The sequence below is a fragment of the Heptranchias perlo genome, chromosome 26 (assembly GCF_035084215.1).
Source record: "Heptranchias perlo isolate sHepPer1 chromosome 26, sHepPer1.hap1, whole genome shotgun sequence".
NCBI classification, from domain to species: Eukaryota; Metazoa; Chordata; class Chondrichthyes; order Hexanchiformes; family Hexanchidae; genus Heptranchias; species Heptranchias perlo.
Window position 1 is genome coordinate 18,336,855 of NC_090350.1, and position 23,807 is coordinate 18,360,661.

The following is a 23,807-nucleotide window of genomic DNA, read 5'->3' on the forward strand; positions in this document are numbered from 1 at the left end:
GCTTAATTCTAATTCTTGATTGATCAAAATGATAACCGATCAGAAAATTGCAACTCAGCAGGTAATGAAGTGATAAACTGATATTGATTGTTGTTCAATGTGTTCTTACAGCGGTGACATGCCCTGAAATTAACAGTGTCCATGTAGACCATGGCAATTGGAAGCTGTTATACGGAAACCCAAATCAATATGGAGCTCAAGTGATTATCATTTGTGACCCAGGGTATTCCCTGCAAGGACTGAGAGTCATCAACTGTCAGGCTAATGGAACTTGGAGTGTGGCAGAGCAGAAACCCAGTTGTAAAAGTAAGTATAAAATGGTACTTGTGATCCAGCTCTACAAAAAAGGTTAATGATGAAAAATATTAGACACGAGCTGCTTACCAAACCTTCCTGCTGGAAGAAGGAACAGTTCACTGTCAGCTGTCCAAGAGTGTGTTTGGTGACAGAAAAAGTTTGAAGCTTTTGGTTGATATTTCTGACTGACACAGTCGGTGTTTTGAGCCATATCAGAAATTATTATTTTGAGTTCCTTGGTGACCCAAGTGGAAAATTTACCACCCAGTGTATTCGGCTTTCCAGAACATAGGGACTCACGTTCGATTCAGTCTGTGCTGTTGGGTGATCTCAGCTAGGCAATAGTTACTGCAGTTGGCCTCAGCGCTCATGGGTTAGGGAGGGAAGAATCAGCCAGGGTTTGCACTTCAAGTCACATGTTCAATGACACCCTCCTGCAGAGTGTGTGTGGATGCCCTCCAGGGTCAAATAGCCAGTTGACACTTGTATAGGCTCACACATGAAGAATGGGAACATGGACAGTGTATCCGAGCCTGCAGAATCCTACCTCGGGAGAGTCAGTGCTTTGGTTGGAGAAGGGAGAATATGGAGAGAATGTAGATTGTTCATTTGAAAAGGTTAAAAGGGATTCTGGGAATTGTAACTTTTCACTAGATCCCCATAGAAATTTTCAGTAAACCAAGGAGCAAAGCTATCAAATACTTCTCTTTATTTTTACAACAGACTGATATAATTTGTTTTTCATTTGGTGTTGATTTTTTTTTTAAAATTCATGTTCAAATATAAAATGTTGTTGATATCAGGGGGGAAACTGGTTGAGAAGGAATTACTAACCCCAGCTACGTGAGGGAACTTAATGAATGACCCATGTAAGGCTGGAGCACCTTGGCTTATTGACTAGAACTCTGCTGATGTTGATTCAGTTCTCCTGCAGGCTCAGATTCAGAAGCCTCTCTCCCAGTTCCCATCGTCATGTCACCAGTACATCCTCTTCAAACAAAAGTATCTCAGTGGAAAAAAAATCCAACAAGATAAAGAGAGAGGGAAGAGAAAGGATGTCAACATGGATCTTAATTCTTTATCGCTGCTAAAGTCACTCAAATGTGTATTAATTATCTACTCCTCTACTCCATATCAGAAAAAGGTTATTGGCAGGCTGAAACTATGGGGATGAAGTTGCTTCCAGTTAATTTGTGACAAAAATGTTTGTGCATTGGTATGAAATTCCTCTGTCTGCTATTTTTACATATTTGTTGACTCATTTAAAACAATCAGGTTAATGGATGTGTTGAACAGCACCAGGAGAAATTAGATACAAATCTGCCAACCAGTTTGTTAGTATTGAGTGCAGTTCATCCTATATATGTCAGAACTGCTGTGGACAGTGGATATTTACCCATAACATGTGTCTTCTGGCCTTATGTTTACAAAATCCCGCTAGGGTCACGACCATTTAGTCATGTTAGTGTTTTTGTTAAAGTATGTATTCACGTTAAATCATACCCTGGTGTTAATTGTATCCATGTGATTTATATCAATTAGTGTTAATTGTATTCAGATGGTGTGTATCAATTGGGGCTCTCCAGTATCCATATAGAAGAGAGCTTATCTAGGATGTGGTGTGTGTAATGTGGACCTCTGTGAATATAGACTTGGATGCAACTGAAGACCAGGCTGTCGTATCCTATCCTTAACCACTGGGCTATCCAGCTTGTAACACTTGGGGGTGATTTTTACTTTTATGGTCTGGGCGGTAATCTGGCAGAGCGGATCACCTGCCCATTGTTAAACCCTCCTGAAATCAATGGGATGAAAATTGGGGGGGTGATCTGCTCTCCCTGATTACCATCCAGACCGTGAATGTGAAAAATATGTGGTAACACGTGTTAACATTCTTCAATTTCTGTTATCTTAATAGTAGTCATTTCTACGTTTGTTACCTCTATCCTCGACTATTCCAATGATCTCTTGGCCGGCCTCCCACCTTGCAGCCTCCGTAAACTTGAGCTCATCCAAAATTCTGCTGCCTGTATCCAAACTCGCACTGAGTCCTGTTCACCCATCACCCCTGTGCTCGCTGACCTACATTGGCTCCCGGTCCAGCAATGCCTCGATTTTAAAATTCTCATCCTTGTTTTCAAATCCCACCCTGGCCTCACCCCTCCCTATTTTTGTAACCTCCTCCAGCGCTTCAACCCTCCGAGATCTCTGCACTCCTCCGATTCTTGCCTCTTCCGCATCTCCGATTTTAATCACTCCACCATTAGCGGTCGTGCCTTGACTGGCCAGCCTGATTCACTAATAGAACCTGTAGGGGTAGAAGTATCAGTGGAGGCCACGATTTTTCTTACTCACCTCTGGATAGCTCTGCAGACTAACGCCCTAACAGGTAGGATGTTGCTATTTGGACAAAGAGCAGGAAGTTTATCAGTACTCTGTAGGCAAACTGCATAATTTGAGATGTTTAATCTCCAACACATTTGTGAGTCCCTAAGACTTGACCATAAGAGATAGGAGCAAGTGTAGGCCATTCGGCCCCTCGAGCCTGCTCCGCCATTCAATGAGATCATGGCTGATCTGATTTTTACCTCAACTCCTGCCTTTTCCCCATATCCTTTGACTCCCTTACTGATCAAAAATTTGTCTGACTCAGCCTCCACAGCTTTTTGGGGTAAAGAATTCCAAACATTCACAATCCTCTGGGAGAAGAAATTCCTCCTCATTTCCATCTTAAACGAGCGACCCCTTATTCTGAGACTATGCCCCCTAGTTTTAGATTCCCCCATAAGGGGTAACATCCTCTCAGCATCTACCCTATCGAATCCCCTCAGAATCTTGTATGTTTCAATAAGATCTCCTCTCATTCTTCTAAACTCCAATGAGTATAGACCCAACCTGTTCAATCTTTCCTCATAAGACAACCCTTCCATACCCGCAATCAACCTAGTGAACCCTTTCTGAACTGCCTCCAATGCAAGTATGTCCTTCCTTAAATAAGGGCACCAGAACTGTATGCAGCACTCCAGGTGTGGTCTCACCAGCACCCTGTACAATTGTAGCATGACTTCCCTGCATTTATACTCCATCCCCCTAGAAATAAAGGCCAATATTCTGTTTACCTTCTGGATTACCTGTTGCAACTGTATGTTGACTTTTTGTGTTTCATGTACGAGGACACCCAGATCCCTCTGTGCCGCAGCATTTTGTAGTATTTCTCCATTCAAATAATACTTTGCTTTTTTATTTTTCCTCCCAAAGTGGATGGTTTCACATTTTCCCACATTATATTCCATCTGCCAAATTTTTGCCCATTCGCTTAACCTGTCAATATCCCTTTGCAGACACTTTGTGTCCTCATCGCAACTTGCTTTTCCACCTATCTTTGTATCATCAGCAAATTTGGCCACAAGACACTCTGTTCCTTCATCCAAGTCATTGATATATATTGTAAATAATTGAGGCCCCAGCACTGAGCTCTGCGGCACCCCACTAGTTACAGATTGCCATTTTGAAAATGACCCTTTTATCCTGACTCTTTGTTTTCTGTTAGTTAGCCAATCCTCTATCCATGCCAGTATATTACCCCCAACACCATGAGCTCTTATCTTGTGCAGTAATCTTTTATGTGGCACCTTATCGAATGCCTTTTGGAAATCCAAATATACTGCATCCATTGGTTCCCCTTTATCCACCCTGCCCGTTACTTCCTCAAAGAACTCTAATAAATTTGTCAGACATGATTTCCCCTTCATAAAACCATGTTGACTCTCCTTGATTGTATTTTGAGTCTCTAAATGTCCTGCTACTACTTCCTTAATAATGGATTCTAACATTTTCCCAATGACAGATGTTAGGCTAACTGGTCTATAGTTACCTGCTTTCTGTGTCACTCCCTTCATGAATAGGGGTGTTACGTTTGCGGTTTTCCAATCCGCTGGAACCTTTCCAGAATCTAGTGAATTCTGGAAGATTACAACCATGTGTCCATTATCTCTGTAGCCACTTCCTTTAAGACCCTCGGATACAAGCCATCAGGTCCAGGGGACTTGTCAGCCTTTAGACCCTGGCTCTGCCTACTTGCGCTGTCTCTTTCTAGACATAGAAAAGTGGAATGTGCTCCTGTAGAGAAAGCCATCCATATTGGGCAAATAAAAATTCTACATGTTGTTTGGATTGTAAACTTTTAAACATGCCTGTGTCAGGCATTTGGCTGACCAAAAAATATTTTAGGAAGAAAGGTATTTTTAAGAGGTTGAATTGTTGAAATTAATTATTCAATCTTGTAACTCTTTAGTAATCTCATGTGGAGAACTGCCATTTCCTCCCTATGGCAATAAGATTGGAACATTAACGATATATGATGCGACTGCCATCTTTTCCTGCAATACCGGATACAAAATGGTAGGATCCCGAGTGCGGGAATGCCAGGCTAACGGTCTGTGGAGTGGAATGGAAGTGAAATGTCTAGGTCAGTATTTGGAAATGTTTACATTAGAGTGTTTGCTGTGTGAACATTCTATCCCTTTTGAGCTGTGAGATTTTGCTTGTCCTATTTATTTCTATCGACAAGTTTAATTTTAGACAAAAATAACATTTTCAAGAAATACCAAAATAGCTTAACACCTGCTTCTGAAATTCTGCAATCAAGTTTGTGCATTAAGCAGAGGGCGACTGGCAACTAATTCCAAGGAGATCAAGTTGACTAGTTTATCATCAATAGCGTTGGAAGCCTCCCGCTGTTATTTCACTGAATTAATATGACATGTATACTCAGATACAGTACTCGGGATTAATCATGTTACGTACTTACCAGCTTGGCTAATTTTAATGACTAGTTACCAAATTAACCTACCTGAGTTATTACATTACAAAATGATGGTATTGAGATATGAAAGTATTGAATGTGCCAAAATGCTCATCAGGAACTTGTAAAAAATCTCTTCATGTAAATAGTTTGAAGGCAGCTATCATCTCTTGTCCTATGAATTCTGTTCTGAATTTGTATTAATCAAGCCATAAATGTTACTTGAACTGAGTGCAGCTTCTTTGATTTTAGCCGGTCATTGTGGGATGCCCAAGTCCATTGTCAACGGCCAAATAATTGGAGAAAATTTCAATTATCGTGGGACAGTGGTGTATCAGTGCAATCCAGGCTTTCGTTTGATTGGAACTTCAGTCCGAATTTGCCAGCAGGACCACAAGTGGTCAGGCAGATCACCTGTATGCGTGCGTAAGTATTGGTTCAGGATGTGATTTAATAATCAGTGAAGGGGAGCGAAACGCCTCTGGTGAAGCTATTAGGTTTTTCTTCCTTTAATATGAGTGAATATATCTCAACTGTTCCTTATTCCTTTTGTTAGATTGCTTTGTGTTCACTTACTTAGTTCATTTGGGTAACCAGGATTTCTTTTCACATAATGGGCTATTTGGATATGCAGTGCAAGACAATTGAAGTCAAGTCAATCACAATACAGTATTTAAGAGACAATTAGATAAATACTTGCAAAAGAAAGATATTAGAGGGTATGGGATAACAGCAAAGTAAGGAGATTGGAATAGTACAATGTTTTGAGATTTTTACCTATTTGCTCTGGGGAGGGTTTTGGATTAATTGATATTATGATATTATGTTAAATTCAATTCACAAGGGGTTAACATCCAGAAGCATATGTTAGCTGCGATTTTGACTTAGAACCACTGACTGAGGAAACAGACAGAGTAGCTATCGGAACTGTATATTCCAACAATACGACATCGGTTTGAAACAACGGGGACAGAGACATTAGTATATTCCAGAGAGGTTTGCACCTCCACTATTGAAATGGAGGCATCTAATCAGAGGGACTCTCTGGCCACCTCTACCAGTCCACAATGTTTTAATACAGGTTTCAGACTAGCATGTTGAATGATGGGCAGGAAGTCAAAATTGTAAAGTGTCCCTCTGAACATGTGCAGTGCCTTTACTTTGAAGCAACATGGCAGTTTGAATATGATTGGGACCAAATTGGACTAAAATTGGGATTTTCCAAATATATTTGTATGCCAATTATTTTTGTTGCCCATTTCAGTTTTGCTAATCGACTTCAGTGTTTCATGAAGTATGATAACACATGATCATAGATTTTCATAGTTTTAAGCAGGAAAGCAAATGGCACAGTAACCCAAATGGCCTAAATAAGTGAGAACACAATGACCTGACCCAGATGAATGAGAAGCATTTACAAACTATTTCCAGCTATCAAATGGATAGAAAGCTGAACCATATAATAAGAGGGACTAGCTTATAGTAGGGACTTCCATTAATGGTATTTGAAATAATGTAAGGGCTGTAAAAGTGAGGCAAGTTAGTTTAAGAAGAAAGTGTGTGTGTTTATGTTTTTTTCTCAAAATATGGACAAGCAGATTGCAAAACCTTATAATGCGGGAGAATAATTTGTGGCATATTGCATTTTTGTTGAGTGGTAGCCTCATATAATAGAAGACCATGAGGTGCACGAGTATTAATTAGTGTATGGGATATTTCGGAATATATTTTTCATAGACTTGATTCTACTTTTTATTGATAGCAACCAAACCCCTTTTTCTCCCTCTCTCGGAAAAAAAAACTTCTAAGGATTGGTTTTGATGTAAAACGTGGCAGTATTCTGGTTGAGGGGTTCAGAAAAAGCTTTGAAGTTTGCCACCTAATGCCCAAAATTCCATTAATACCAGTAACCCTCTGCCAGATAATCAGTATTTTAAAAACATTATCTGAAGTTAAAAAAAATTGTACATTTGTTACTAGGGATCACTCAAGTATTTAAGAGTGTTCAGTACTTAAGAAGCAGATTTTAAACCTTCAACGTTTAAAGTTTAATTCGTAACGTATTTGTTTATTTTCTCCCAGTTTTTTAACTCCCTTCCCCCATGCTTAGCCTTCATTTGCTGTAAACCATTCCCCAGTGACAGGACAAGGAAGCCATTTGTTGTCAGGTCACTACCAATCCTACTCAGAAAGTGCTAGGTGTTGTGCGAGAGCATCAAAGAGTGGCCAGCTTCTGATTCCTTCCTTCCCCTCCTTTGTGGAAGCCCTTCAAGTTGGTATTTCCCCATGATGACGCAGCTGGTATCTTGTCATCACGATGTAGTGAATCATAAGCATGAACTCATATCCAATAACGTTCGACAACACAATAATTTAGGTTTAAGTCTTTAACAATTGAAAGTGCTGTTTCTTGTACCATTTGAGGCAGAGTATTAATGTAGATAGTTTATTTAGAGCTAAATGGGTTTTAAAAGCCTCGATTCTTTGGAATAGATTATATTTTCAGTGTCCAGTGGACAATAATTCATAAAATTGAAAAACACAAAGGATAACACATGGATTTGAATAATCTTTTAGTAGTTGACAAGTCACATGCAGGTCTCTAGAATCTGTTTAATGGTCATGCTTGTTTTAAGCAATAGCTCAGTCCTTTGCAGTAAATAGAATAGTGTCTCACTGGTGATGGTGAGTTTTAAGAGTTCTTTCACTCTTGCTAAAGACAATCATAACTCATGCTGGTGGAGCTCGTAAGTTATGGGTCTTTTCGCATTGTGAAAGCATAGAAGTAATTCACTGTCACCAATAAGATTCAGCACACTGGGAATGAGCAGATGATTCACTACTGGCTGGCACTCTACAGTTTATACTGAATAAATGGTGACAATTCACTTCCAGTCAGTGCTAACCAATCTCTTGTCTTAATGTTACCTCCTGTTTGGTGTATATAAAATATGCACTGAGTTTACTCAAATGTGGCACTGTATGCTTTGAGTATTTCTCAGTATGCAATACCATACATGTAAGGGGTAATCTTACAAACTTAGAATTCTTCATAGACGAAAAATCGGGACAGTGCACCCAAATTCCCGAAAAGTACTCTTGCCAGGTGATGCTCCGCGCCAGGAGTACAGTTCCTTAAATTACCCCTCTACAGCACACATGGATTAAATGCTGACCGTTCCTTTACATTTGAGCCAACACCTTGTGTATGGCGTGTTTCAGTGGGCATGTATAATTCCACATTGGGTAGAGGTTAACCGTACACTCACTTGTGCTTGTATAACACTGCGTTAACTCATGCACGTTTGCTGCAAATTGGATCATTTATGTAACCTGGTGCAGAGGAATTGCTATTAATCCGTGCAGCATCTTGGAAAAAAGCAGTTATTGTATACATGAGGACTGATTTTCCAAATGTGTGCTCCCTAAGAGAAATTGGCCCTATGATGTACATCTCTCTAGTAGCTCGGTGAGTCTCCTGTATACTATGCAGACTCTGGATAGATTTTCTGTGGTGTATACTCTCTTGTCTAATATCTATGTACTTACCTATTGTTAATTTCAAGCAGAGATGTGTAATAAATGTTTAATGTAACATGGGAAAGGGCTGGTTAGGGATCAGAATGTCAGTGTTTCACTGAAAGATATTACAGAATGATCATTGTGATATTTTCTTCTCACAGCTATTACGTGTGGTCACCCTGGTAATCCAGCTAATGGCATAACACACGGAACTCAGTTCAACCTGAATGACATTGTTCGGTTCACCTGTAACCCAGGGTACACACTGCATGGTGCCATTAGCTCCCAATGCCAATCTAATGGGCAGTGGAGTAACTCACTCCCTATGTGTAAAGGTATGAACCATGACTATTGAGCAGTTTAGAAGTTTTTGGCTATGAAAGAAAATGGTAGAAAGACCTTTCACATTTTCTTATTTTTCTACAGTGGTCAATTGTTCAGATCCTGCACATGTTGAAAATGGCATTCGTCGAGTGCAATTAAACATCGCCCAAAGATTCAGTTATGGCAGTAGCGTGTCATATGAGTGCAATGCTGGATACTACCTGTTGGGATCACATGTGCTGACATGTCAAGGTGATGGTTCCTGGGACAGATCTCTCCCAAAGTGCCTTTGTAAGTGATTTTAGGGCTCTAAGGTATCAAAAATGAAGAGTCTGTTTATTATCAAGTTATTAAGTGAATTATTTAGTGTTATTTGCAAAAATTTTTTTGCAGAAATTGTAAAGTTCTTCATAATGTCTCAAATATCAGATAATTATCAATACTTTGCGCACACAAGATATGACACTTTTCCTGAAATAAAACCACAAACCACTACAGTGAGAAATGCATGACACTGGGATCCGTGGAACTCTGATCCAGTATAAGGCACAGCCTTTAGGAGAGAAAAAGCGACTGGAAATGGTACAAATCGAAAAATTCCTAGGTGTCATCATTGCATTATGCAGATCACCCGGGGGAAATTACTGAATACAATGTTACTTCATGACTGAAGGAGCCCATATAATTCATGAGGGAAAAGTTACAAATAAAGCAAGTCTCCTTCCTAAGTAAAAAAAAATAACCATTACTATTCAAGTACTTCCTATATAATGTTCAGTTTATGTCTCAATTTTCTATTGTTTTGTTAAAAATGTTAAATAAACGTACCTTTTTTAGTGATGGAGTTTGGGTCCAGTCCAGTGTCCTCTGCTTAGTGACGAGAGTAGAGTATTATGAAGTAGTGCCATGGTAACAAGTATGATGATTAGGGAGACTGACAGCCAACCTGAGGGTGCTTAATTATTACATTGCATTCGATGTGCTCAACAACAGCAACAACAACTTGAATTTCTGTAGTGCCTTTAACGCAGTAAAATGTCCCGAGGTGCTTCACAGGAGCGTTATCAAACAAAATTTGACACCATAGAACCATCGAAAAGATACAGCACAGAAGGGGCCATTCGGCCCATCGTGTCCGCACCGGCTCGAAGGACAACCAGCTGCCCATTCTAATCCCACCTTCCAGCACCCGGTCTGTAGCCCTGCAGCTTACAGCACTTTAGGTGCAAGTCCAGGTACTTTTTAAAAGAGTTGAGGTTCCTTGCCTCCACCACCAATTTGGGCAGCAAATTCCATACACACACCACCCTCTGGGTAAAAAAGTTTTTTCTCATGTCCCCTCTAATCCTTCCACCAATCAGCTTAAACCTATGTCCTCTAGTTCTTGAACTCTCCGCTCGGGGAAACAGGTACTTCCTGTCTATCTAGGCCCCTCATAATTTGGTACACCTCAATCAAGTCTCCCCTCAGCCTCCACCGAGCCACATGAGGAGATATTAGAACAGGTGACCAAAAGCTTGGTCAAAGAGGTAGGTTTTAAGGAGCGTCTTAAAGGAGGAGAGGTAGAGAGGCAAGAGGTTTAGGGAGGAAATTCCAGAGCTTAGGGCCTAGGCAGCTGAAGGCACTGCTGCCAATGGTGGAGCGATTATAATCAGGGATGCACAAGAGGCAAGAATTGGAGGAGCACAGAGATCTCAGAGGGTTGTCGGGCTGGAGGAGGTTACAGAGATAGGGAGGGACGAGGCCATGGAGGGATTTGAAAACAAGGATGAGAATTTTAAAATCGAGATGTTGCCGGATAGGGAGCCAATGTCGGTCAACGAGCGCAGGGGTGATGGGTGAACGGGACTTGGTGCGAGTTAGGATATGGGCAGCAGAGTTTTGGATGAGCTGAAGTTTATGGAGGGTGGAAGATGGGAGGCCGTCCAGGAGAGCATTGGAATAGTCAAGTCTAGCGGTAACAAAGGCATGGATGAGGGTTTCGGCAGCAGATGAGCTGAGGCAGGAGCGGAGACAGGCGATGTTACGGAGGTGGAAGTAGGCGGTCTTTGTGATGGAGCAGATATGCAGTCGGAAGCTCATCTCGGTCAGATAGGACACCAAGGTTGCAAACGGTCTGGTTCAGCCTCAGACAGTGGCCAGGGAGAGGGATGGAGTCAGTGCCGAGGGAACGGAGTTTGTGGCGGGGACTGAAGGCAATGGCTTTGGTCTTCCCAATATTCAGTTGGAAGAAATTTTTGTTCATCCAGTACTGGATGTCAGATAAGCAGCATGACAAATCAGGACAGTAGAGGAGTCGAGAGAGATGGGGTGAGGTAGAGCTGAATATCGTCAGCCTACATGTGGAATCTGGTGTTGCGTTTTCGGATGATGTTGCCAAGGGGTAACATGTCAGTGAGAAATAGGAGGGGGTCAAGGATAGATCCTTGGGGGATTCCAGAGGTAAAGGTGCGGGAGTGGGAAGAGTGCCATTGCAGGCGATTCTCTGGCTATAACTGGATAGATAGGAATGGAACGAGGCGAGTGCAGTCCCGCCCAGCTGAACCGATTGTGGTATGAATGCTACTAAAGCTCAGCAGTAGCTATTGGGTACAAGTTGCTATGGGAGTAGCTACCGTACACAGCTGTTGAATTTTTTCAGCCCTCTGTGGTTTGTTTGCAAAGACTTTCCGTTGGAATATTTTCTCACATACATGGAATAACTTCTGTATTCCACAAGCATGAAATGGCTACTTATCATGTGATGTTATACAGCATGCATTGGATAATTTATTGTATCATGTGGTACAACAAAACTTTGAGTGAAACTGCACAACTTGATCAACATAATTTTCGGTCCAGAACCCAGACCTGACCCATAGCACAGACCTGGTCCCTGGCACAGTCCCTGGTCCACCACAGCACTTGGCCAAAAAAAAGGCATTAACTGAGCAAGACTGACCTGTGATGAACTGCAGCTCTATTTATGATGAGGAATGATACAGAATAGAGTTTATTTTAAAAACATAACACATGACAGAAGATGCTTAACAAAATATGATGTAGTCCTGTTAATATCTATTTAATCCTTAATCACCCCTCAACAGATGTCAGTACAACTTCTTGTTGAAGGTGCTCGTTGAGCCCAGATCAGTTCCCTGCTCTGGGAATCTGTTTTCCATTTTTATTATTTTATGGGGAAAAATGTTTTTTTCCAGTCTTTAACCTTGATTGAGACTTGTGAATTTTGAATGTTTCCTTCAGTTCTGTTGCCTTTGTCAAAGTTTTTTTTTAAAAACTTGCTTGCTTCTACATTATTGCATTGTATTATTGTATCATGTCTCACACTCATTGTTCTTTAGTCCAATGAAAATAAGTCCCGTCCTTTGAGCCTTTCTTCAAAACTTACCCTCCTAAAACCTGGAATCATCTTGGCCATTCTTCTCAGAACCTTTTATAGTGCAATTATATCCTTTTTGAGGTTAAGTGGTCAAAATGGCTTACCATACTCCAGAATTAGTCCCACCATCGATCTCTACAATCTTAGTATAACTTGCTTTCAATTGTAATCCAATGTTGTTTAGATCCATCCCAGTACCTTGGTTGCCTTTTTGATAACTGCTCCAGAGTAATCAGCTGCTTCCAGGCTATGATCAATGATCATTTCCAAATCCTTTTCCTTTTCATCATCTGCTAGTATATGTCTTTTTATATTATAACACATTTGCTGTCACTTGCCCCCTATTCATTACCCCGCATTCATCCACATTAAAATTCATCTGCCATCTGCCAACCCATCTACAAAACTTGTCATAGTTTTGTCAGACAATAATCTCCTTCCTCGTCATTACCCACCCACATAGCTTTGCGCCATCAGCAAATTTAATAACACCACTGCAGACACGCTGGGGTCGATTTTCAATTTACCGCTTGGGCATAAAAGTGGGCATCACGGATTGGCCACCCGTTATAGAAACTGCCCAATTTTATTTTCATTAAAATCATTGGGAATGAAGATCGGGCGGTTTCTAAAACAGGAGGCCGATCTGCAACACCAGTTTTGCCCAACTGGCGACAAACTGAAAAACTACCCCATTGTTTCATTTTATTCACAAATATTATGAACAGTGGGAATCCCTATGGAACACCACTGGTTACTTTTTTCCTGGCAGAGGACCTTCTGTCTTCTGCTATGCCAATTCACAATCCATGGAGACAATTGGTTAACTGTTTCATCAGCCTTAGTCTTATGTACTTGTCTCAAAGGAAGAAATTTGTCAAAACGCCTTTTGATGATCCAACATCTATTCTATTAAGCTTCCACTAACTTTGTTGCCATCTCAAAGAATTCCAGTGTGTTTGTAAGTCATGATCTATTAGTGCACAATGACTGCTGCCTGTGAGTATCTGTTCTCTTTAGATGTTTAATGCAAGCTGTAAAATGTCCTCAAGCATTTTTCCCAATATAGATGTTCAGTTAAGCAGCTTGTAATTACTAGTGCTTTACTCCCTTTTTGAATATTGGAGCTACAGTTGCTCTCCTTCAATCTTCGGGATAACACACTCCAACCTATGCATTATCATGCGCACGGCATGCCCCCTATGGGTAACCTACGTATTGTCCTATTTAATGATTTCTTAAACTGTGTGTTTCAAATAAAACATTTATTTTCTGTCTCATTTCTTTCTCTCCTAGTGGTGACCTGTGGTCATCCTGGGGTCCCACCTGGTGCAGAACTGTATGGTGACCAGTTCACAGTTGGCTCCACAGTCCGGTACCACTGTAACAGAAGAAATCGTCTGATTGGAAATGCCACTCGTATGTGTCAACTGGATGGACATTGGAGTGGATCATTACCACACTGCTCAGGTAAACATTCTCGCGTCATCATGCAGGTTTCTGAAAGTAACATTCAGGTCAATATCTATCAACTGCTAGATAAAGCATGGGGAGCCTTCACATGGACAGCCTCTTTATTGAGTGAGGCATGGACAGACTGATATTAAATCTGTTTAACATAAAAGTTGCTGCTTAGATCTGTTTGAGCCTCAAACAGCTACTCCAGGGGTAAGGGCATGAGGAAGAGGAAAGATATCACCAAACACATACTGAATCTGACCATGAAGAATTGATTAATGAGTTGCATTAAGAATCCCTGAGATAAAATCTGATGGGTGGAAGGTTTGGCTTCTAGAATTATGTACCAAGGCTATGCTGCACTGGCATAATGTGCATTATTCCCATTTATCTGGCTGATGCCTGGAGTGTATAAAGGCATCAAAATGACAAGGAAAATTTTGAATTGAAAATGGCAAGAGAAGTGAAGGATATTAATGAAAAGTTTTTCAGTTATATTAAGAGAAAAAGAAAAACGAGGGATGGGATGGAGTGGGGCGACTGAAAGGGGTTCTGGTGAGGGCATGACGACTGATGCAGGCTGCAAAAGTTCTTAAAAAAAAAGTTTTTTGCCTCACTTTTTACCAAGGAGGAGAGAGATAACTTATTTGATCTGTAAGTGGAACTAGATGGTGTTGCACTCGTAGGCTGTTCTATTCACATTACTGCCATCTTGGTTGCAGAACAGCTATGCAAACTTAAGGTGAATAAATTTCACGGGCTGTATAAGATGCAGCCGAGGATTCTTAACATACAGTGCCTCAGGATCCTTATGTTCTCAAGGTTCTGGGTTCAAGACCAGCACAGACTGATTCGATGACAGGCTCTTCCCTCTGTTGGCTTGATGTGACCATAGCACAAAGCTATCCGTAACTCACTGAGAGCCACAGGACTGGCTGGTTTGGTGAGTGGACGTGACATACTACTGCAGAAAAATCCTTGTCTGAGGTTGAGGTTCAGGCATGCTGTAATTTGGATTGAATCAGTATTGAACCTCACCTCTGAGTGCTTGACATGGACACTAGGTGCAAAAAGATGAACAATGTACTTCTCTCCAGTACTGACAGCTTTCACCTTTGATGTACACAACTCCCCTCTCCCCAAGAGAAAAGTTATTGTGGTTGACCCCTAACTTAGCCCAAATTAAGTGATATTGGCCACAACAAGCAGAACACATCTGCACCACTGCTCCATGGGCAGCCTGCCATATGGGAGTCAGGCTGCAGATGGGAAGCCACATGCAACTGAAATCTGCTTATCTCTGATGAACCTGCTACGTTGTTAACTATAATAACTTTTTAACTGATTCTATATTTTTAATTGGCAGACTACTGCTGCGAGTAAAAGTCTGCCAATTAAACTAATGCCTAAAAACAGATTATCAGGCCATTATCACATTGCTGTTTGTGGGACCTTTCTGTGTGCAGATTGGCAGCCACATTTCGTACATTACAACTTCAAAAGTATTCCATTGTCTGAAAAGTGCTTTGGGACGTCCTGTGGTCATGAAAGGCGTGAAATATGTCCAAGTCTTTCTTTCTTTCTTTAATATCCCAGTATTAAAAAGCCCATTGCCAGAATCACCAATTATGCTGCCCAGCTGCTTTATAAGCAAACATCATTAGATAAAATTTACAAGGAATGAATCTGTACATGACCAGATGTTTCCTTCAAACAACTCTTCCCATTAACAAAAGTACTCAGTTAAGTTGTGTGTACTGCATATTTTCTAGATCTGTCCTTAAGTCCTGTCTTAAGCTAATGCTAATTTATATATTTTTCGCTATAAACTCTAGTACTGAAATAATAAATATTTACGAATGGGATTTTTTTTGTCTGCCTAATAATCTAAGGAATAGTGATCCAATTGAATGGGCCACTTTTTGTACTCAATCAGCATCAAATGCTCCCAAGAGGCAGACTAAAACTCCCTTTATTTTGCCCGAATAATATGACTTGACTTCAAGCTCAGGACAAAATTGGCTTGTTTTGGTTACTTATGGGGCATTATTGTCTTCTCTCTGAGTGTGACTGACATTTAATGATAAATTATGGCTCGTATCTTGGATTGTAATTGCAAATTTTGGGCACAGCATTGAAACCGTCCAAACTTAAGGTACAGCCAGCACAGAGAGGAGACTAAGCTAGATTTGAACCAAGGTTTCAGAGACAAAAGGACAGAATTCTTAACCCACCCATTGTCTCGAACAAAATAGCCATATAAAGGGTCGTATTTGGTGTATAAGATAGCAAATATAATTTTATTTTTGTTAATGTTTTAAAAGTTTGAATTGTTTGTTCTTGATGTAACTCTTATTGAAAATAATCCGGATGTTAAATCATAATGTTTCTGTGATCAGAGCTCATGGAAAATTGATGTTTTTGTTTGTTGTGATTGTATTCTCTGCAGAGTAGTTTGGAATAATTGTTATGTGTGGAGAAACAAATGTAGGCATGTTGTGCATTCTGATGGGTTATTTTCATGTGCGGCTGTTAATCAAATATCTCAATTAATTCACATTCTCATTTTAAAATGTGGAGATCTTAAAGCAAGACCTGAAGTAAAATTGTTGGTAAAGGAACAGATTGCTCATAAATTAAGAAAGCTCGTCACAATATTCAGGTTTTATTTTCTTCTTCTCCCAGAATGGCTTGAGGTTTCTCCTATTCCTTTCTTGTATCAAATTTCCACATTGTAGGGTGTATCATATCTTAACAGATTCATCTCCTTAATATCTGGTATCAGTTATCAACTGTGCCAAAGTGTTCTGCAGATCTGCCTGACTTAGGTATTGGACAATTGAGTCAGCCAAGGAGGTTTCACTCGGTTTCAATCTTCCATCAGCAGGCTTGTTATCCTGGAGCCATTTTGACTCTGCTTACCTTCAAAGGAGAATAGTCACTAGTTAGTCTGAGACCCGGCCTTCTGGTAATTTACAACATCTGTTGTTGCAAGTCTTAGAATTTCCGCATCAGCTGTATGACAGTCATCTGATTTCATGTCGGTGGAATGTCCAATGCAGGACAGCTTAAGATGTACCAGCCACCTTGATTCTCTGGATATCATTGGCCAGGGAGTTGACAGGGTAGATGGGATATGACTCTTCCTGTTTGCAGGTGAATCCAGAACAAAGAGACATAGGGCTCGATTTTCGGACGTCCGAGCGGGTGCATTCGTGGCGAGGGGGCTCCGAAAATTGGGGATTCCCGGGGTGGGTCCAAAGCCCGGCTCCAACCCGCCCACTTCCGGGTTCCCCAGTGACGCGCTTAGATGCGCGCGCAGCCCCCGCATGCGGGACTCCCGCCGGAAATTAAAGCCGACGGGATCCTACTTAAATAAATTAATTGGATACTTCAGGTCGTTAGCAGACCTGATTTGTAGGATATTTTAGGAGGGGTGGGATTTTCATCTAAACTGAGAGTGTTTCCCGTACTGGGGGAAACACTCCCAGTTGAAATGGACGTGTTGCAGTCAACAGCCTGTGGCAGCTGCAAAGGTCCATTTGACAGGTGGGGGTTGAGACCCTCACTCATTGCAGGAGGCCATTCTGTCACTTTGGACAAAGTTTGGCCTCCACCACCCTCCTCCTAACAATAAAATTCACCAACTTGCAACCTCAACCCTGGTGCACAGACACATTTACCTACCTTGCGGACCCCCTCAAATGTACATCTTCCGGATAGGGGCCGCCGTAGCTGCAGTCATGACCTCCTCAGAGGACGACCAGCATCACCAGCCTCGCCGGCCACGCCGTCCACCCTCTGACACGTGGAGCTCCACAACACAGTGCTGTGACACATCCACCTGCACAGCAGGAGGGAGGGCAACCGCAGAGAGAGATGCGTCACAGAAGGCACTACCCTCGCCACAGGGTCGACAGACCGAGGCTCAGCTTCCTGGACCTCTCTGAGCAGCAGTGCACACGGAGGCTCAGAGTCACTCGACATGTAGTCGTGGACATCTGCAGCCTCCTTCATGCCGAGCTGCTCCCGGCTGGCCCACGCACCATCTTCTTACCTGTCGCTGTCAAAGTCACCACTACCCTCAACAACTTCTCCTCTGCATCCTTCCAGGGTGCCACCGGGGACATCGCCAGCGTCTCTCAGTCATCTGCACAAAAGAGCCCTGCAAATACACTTACACCCATTCTGCAGTGACACAATGGGTGGCATCAATTGTGGGTCTTCATAGTGATCCTCAGGAAAGGGTATTATTGCAAAACCAGACAAGATTTGCAAAGACGTGGCAGTAGTGGTGACAATATAATATGTTATGTAAGTTGATCAGAAAGCAAATATAAGTAAAAACCATGCCAAACCCTCAAACACCCTTGTGCATCCCCTTCATACTCACGACACATTTGCCTTACACTTCCTACTACACATATGTGATGCATGCCCTGTGGCTGCAGCACAGGTAGTGGCAGGTTGGGTGAGGCTGACCGTGAAAGAGATGTATGAGAGGGTAAGTATGAGATAGAGCCATGAGATTGTATGAGGATTGGGTTGAGTGGAAGTGGTGGGATGAGTACTGGCGAGGTGAGTAAGTGCAGCTCAGATGAGGATGAGCTTTGAATGGGTGTGAGGAGTGATGTAATAGAGTAGTGTTGGCAGCGCAGAAGGAGATGTGGCAGACGGAGTGTAGGGGAATGAGTAAATGTACTCACTTCGGCTGACCTAGTTAGGTCATTGCAGCGCCTCCTGCACTATATGCAGGTGCGTGATATGTTGGTGGTGCTAGTGACCTCCTCTGCCACCTCGAGCCAGGCCTTCGTGGTGGCAGAGGCAGGCCACTTCTTCCCGTCTGCTGGGGAGAAGATCTCTGTCCTCCCCCTCCTCCTCACCCCATCCAGTAGGACCTGGAGTGAGGCATCATTAAACCTGGGAGCAGCCTTCCCCCTGGGCTGCTCCATGCTGTAATTTTGGCTCCTTTCTGCAGCATCAGTCAGTGGAGGAATCCCCCTTTAAATAGGGCTCCTCCAGCTGACGGCCTATGATGCGGGTGCGCAGACCGCCCGCTGCACAGCTTTCCAGCACGAAACCCGGAAGCCAGGGTAAGTGACTTCAATTAGGCTGCGATCGCGTGCGGAGCACCCTGAATTCACTGGGCGCGTTACCCACGCGTCCAGTCGACCCCCCCACTGCCAACCCGCCTCCCTCCTAATATCGAGCCCATAATCTTAGAATTTGATCTAAGCTCATTAAAAGTGAATCTACTTTTTAACACAAAGAATTGTCAGAACGTGGCATACATTGCCCCAGAAGGCCATAGATGCAGTCAAGTTAGGTGTTTGAAAAGGAATTCGGTATTTGGGAGGTAGGAGTAATGGGGATATAGAGAAAAGATAGGAAACTGGGTTTGAAAATATAGTGCTTTCATGGCTAACAAAATGGTGGAGCAGGTAAAAAAGCCTTATATTGTTTCTATATTCTCACAGCAACTTGGAAGGGGATAAAAATGAATCAGTTACTTTTGTTTGTGGAAAGAATGTATGCTGTATTCGTAAATTCCCAGACAATCTCCTGTGATTATAGCCTGTCATGAATCTTTATTATTTTGCAGTAATTATGTCCCAGTAGATAAGTATACCCTTCTGATACTATCAACCAGTCTTTGTTTTAACCATCAATAATATGATTTAACAGTTGACATACTTAGCAACTCACCTTGGTCACACCAGAATAACAATTAAAAATGTATTATTTAAGAAACTTATGGCGTATTTTGAGGAGTTAAAATGAGGGGAGGGTTCTATTGACATCAAGAAATAGAACCCAATTCCCACCTGGAGTGAATTGCATAACATTATAATTTATATTGTCCAACTTATTTATCTGAATAAACCCATAGTGATTATTTTACAGTTATCAATCCTTCAACGCGGACACATTCATTGAATCAATTATACTGGCCACCCTGTCAGCAAATAAAACAAATCGAAGACTGAACTATCCTACGAAGTTTATCGTTTTTATTTCATATCTATATCTTCTGACAAATCTAGGGTCGGGCACATGTTCTATTGAAACCTATGTAAATATTTCCAATGGGGATTCCAAAGTTAAATGTCAACACTTACCTGTAACTATTAACTGTCATGCCACTAGGTGACATCTGATCGCAATTCCAATATTAAGTGATGGTACTGACTTGTCACGTCAATATGCGATGCTTGACTATCTTTTCCCCACAAATCAATCAAAATGCTTTCTGAAAAAAATTCAACTGCCATTTTTTTCCTCAGTAATTGAAATTTCTAAAGTTCAAAATAAGATTTTAAATTAAAAAAAGGAAATTTGAAAAATTCCATATTTCACAATGACATGATTAAATTTACCCTTTGCATTGTCTTTTAATGCCGTCATTGACGTTTTTACTTCAAGGCCTCAACCTCTTCCAAAAGCCTGGGTTCAACTAGTTAGTTATTACCTCACAACAATTCGAGCTTTCAGTTATATCAACTGCACAAACTGACCATGTACAGTTTGTTGAATTTCCCAGCAAATAATTTGTGCATCAGCAGGCATGGAAGAATGGAGACTGCATCCCCTTATCCTATGGGAATTTGAGAGTTCCTTTGCTTTTTTCAAAAGACTTTGAGAGAAACTGTAGATTGAGTTTTCAAAGCTTTTGCTTTAGGCAAATGATGAATTAATGTAAATGTATTGACAATTGTGCTTTTCTGTCACTGAAAAACAACATTTGTGAAAGGCAGTCCATATAAATAGCACCAGTCTCTTGGTGTTTCTTTTCCAACAATCTTTGTTGATATAAAAATACTGGGAAACTGTGTAAACAATGAGCTTTTCTGTGTTTTATGAGGTAATTTTTGTTAGTGCAAATCTCTGTTTATTAAAGACTGTAATCAGCAAACCCACTAATAGTATATTAAGTTTTCTGCTTCTACAATCCTGGCACACGCTGAGGAGTGCATATTAGGAAATCGCACACCCACAGCTTGTGATTTTCCATCCATTAATTATAAGAAGTAGAAAATTTATGCTTAAATGCTCAACTAAAAATAGGAGCCAACTGACAATAGAGAAAGTGATGGGACTCAGAGGATGCTGAAGGAGCTGTGGATGGGTTGTGGGAAGAAACTGACTCGTGGGAATACAGTGGGAAAGGTATGGTTGGGGCCTGATGTTTCAAAAGGGGCCAATAACAGTGTGGATCCCATTCTCCTGCACCTCTACCCCCATTAGGCTGTTAGATATTCCTCCCCCATACTACCAAGTCCCAGCAACCCTGAATAGTGCCAGATTTGCCCCCCAAATGCTCCAGAATTCCACCTCAATTCTGTTGGACCCCAGGACTACCCCCCCACCCAAACTCCCATATCCCAGGACCCACAAAGTGCTCACAAATCCCAAACCACATTCCCAGTTCTCTCTGATCCCAGCACCATCCCAATGATCGCTGAAACATGCCTCCATAATACCACCTAATCCCAGAGCGCTCTTCCAAATCCTTAAACTTGTCCCAGTATTACTAGAACCTTCCTTTCCAGTCTTCTCGGTATTCTGGAATACCACAGGCCAGTGCTCCCAGACCCTCAGGCCTCCCCCAAAAATACTACTAGATTCTATGGCCTCATCCATGTGCTTCCAGACCTTGCTCCCCCTTCTCAATACTGCCAAGTTCTCGAGCTACCCCAGTGCTGATAAATCAGTGTCCCTGAGAATACATAGCATAACAACCCTGTTCTTATAAAATCTCTGACTCATCATGAGCAACCCCATGGGAGCGTTGCTAGTGTATATGTAAAAAAAAGTATCTGTAAGACTTGAAAGTGTCTTACCTTGTCACAGATACAAAGTACATGTCTTGCCTGCACATGATTAGCTTAAACATCATATTATTAAGACTGAACAGGCCTAAAACCTAGCAGTGAACAAATATCAAGCAGGAATGGAGAAGTACCATTTAAGAAGTAGTAAGGGACTGCGATTATATAGATTTTACAGCACAGAAACGGTGCATTCGGCCCAGCTGGGGCCCCTCTCCTCCCACCCCTCTTCATCTAACCCTATCAGCATACCCTTCTATTTCTTTCTCCCTCATGTACTTATCTAACTTCCCCTTAAATGCATCTATGCTATTCGCCTCAACTACTCCTTGTGGTAGCGAGTTCCACATTCTTACCACTCTTTGGGTAAGGAAGTTTGTCCTGAATTCCCTATCATCAATCAGCAGTCAGAAAACAGCTACCAATAAAACAACTAATAAGCAAGAGAAGGGGAACCGGAATAACCATTCCAAATTTGTTTTGGAAATGCTTTTGAATGCAATTTTGTTTTGTCAGTAGTCGAGGCCATAGTAGTAAACAAAAGGTTTTGTAATATCACAATTGCAAAATGTATGCATACAGTTGCCTTTTCTGTGTTTGAAGACTTTACAACTTTGCCTACCAGAAGCCTGCCCCTCTTACTAACACCCTGCATTTGACTTCATGGGACTTTCCAAAGGTATTGCTTTGTCAGCTATTAGCTAACCTGAAAGAAGGAAGTAACTGACTCTACCTCCTACAATGCCCACATGTCACTCCACACAAGCACTCTGTGGACTGCTTGCATTCAAAAAAATAGGATGTTGTTCTTCGGTGCGACCACATATTTCAGATGGGGGTGGGGAGGTAGGGTGGAGGTCACATTACGTGCAAAGATTTTTTTCAGTTGACAGAAATACTAGCCATTCGCAGAATGTACCAGGACTGTAAAGTCACAACCCTTCCCTACCATGGAAAAGGCCTGACAGCACTAAAACCCAAGTAAGCCATTGTTAGGATAAATGAACACTTTGAAGGTGGCTGTGATTTGTGTTCTGTAAAAAGCAAAACATAGTAAAGCTTGAACTTATTAACTCTATCTTGGGCGACATTGACAGGGAAAACAATGTAAGTAACTTCATACAAAAGGTTGGAACATATAACAATGTAAAGATGTTGTATGTTATACTGAAACAAACTTGCCACATTCATCAGCCTTCGCCCTAGTTTCAGCATTAGAAATGTGTTTAGCCACTGAGCCATGTTGCTCCAGTTGGTAGATAGCAGAAAACTGACCCTGTTCCATTCCTGCTTCAAATTATACCTTGTATCCCAGTCCAGTTCCCACTCCACTCTCACTGCTCCACTCTCTGGACCAGGTTGCATTCCCCAGCCAACTGCTCCACTCTCCATCCCACATCCCTGAACACCTGTGAACAATACTGTGGGAGAACTATAAGTATATATTAGAATTATTAGGAGTGATTTCAATCATGTGACCTCATCTCAGCATTTGGATGTCAGTTCATCTATTCTCAGTATTCTAGAGTATATTTTTAAAAATGTCTTAAAAAGGGGCCATTGTTAGCACTTTGATCCATAACCTATCTTTCTGATTATTTTTTAATTAACAATTAAGGTGTGGCCTGATCATCCTATAGTTGAGAGAGAATTCTGAGTTGTGATATTTGTGTGCTCCTATGCATTACAGGCAATAGTCTAGGATTTTGTGGTGACCCAGGAATCCCAGCACATGGCATTCGGCTGGGTGAGGATTTCCGAGTGAAGAACGTGGTTCAATTCACCTGCGAAGCTGGCTATGCACTTAAAGGATCCTCAGAACGTGTCTGCCAACTACATGGGAGCTGGAGTGGGATCCAGCCAGAGTGTCAAGGTACACGATTCACTGGGCATTCGAACAGGGCAGCTAAAGGACAGAAATATTTACATAGTAACTCCTGATATCTCACAGGAAATAGTTCTAACCAGCTTTTGAGCAAATTGTGCATCACGTAAATGTTTTTCAGAGATATTTAATAAATAACCAAACTTTTTCAAGTTAGTTTCACACTTTATAAAGGGGCATCGTTGTCCTGCAAATTGTCTTGAAAGACAATCAATCTAGTTAATAGTTTATGGACAGTACAACCTCATCCTATTACTAATCCGTGCATTAGTTACAACACTCTGATGCTGTATGTGATACTTTTCTGAA

At 41.5% G+C, this 23,807-nt stretch overlaps 1 protein-coding gene across 1 annotated transcript in view; it reads left to right on the forward strand.

Moving 5' to 3' along the window:
• The window catches only part of csmd2 (CUB and Sushi multiple domains 2), a 1,323,345-nt gene that overhangs the window by 1,227,765 nt on the left and 71,773 nt on the right, over positions 1–23,807 (forward strand). Inside the window, exons 51-57 of the mRNA XM_068006939.1 lie at positions 112–306; positions 4,592–4,765; positions 5,354–5,527; positions 8,785–8,958; positions 9,050–9,238; positions 13,623–13,796; positions 23,304–23,486. Of these exons, the coding sequence (XP_067863040.1) occupies positions 112–306; positions 4,592–4,765; positions 5,354–5,527; positions 8,785–8,958; positions 9,050–9,238; positions 13,623–13,796; positions 23,304–23,486 (1,263 nt within the window). The remainder of the gene's footprint in view (positions 1–111; positions 307–4,591; positions 4,766–5,353; positions 5,528–8,784; positions 8,959–9,049; positions 9,239–13,622; positions 13,797–23,303; positions 23,487–23,807) is intronic.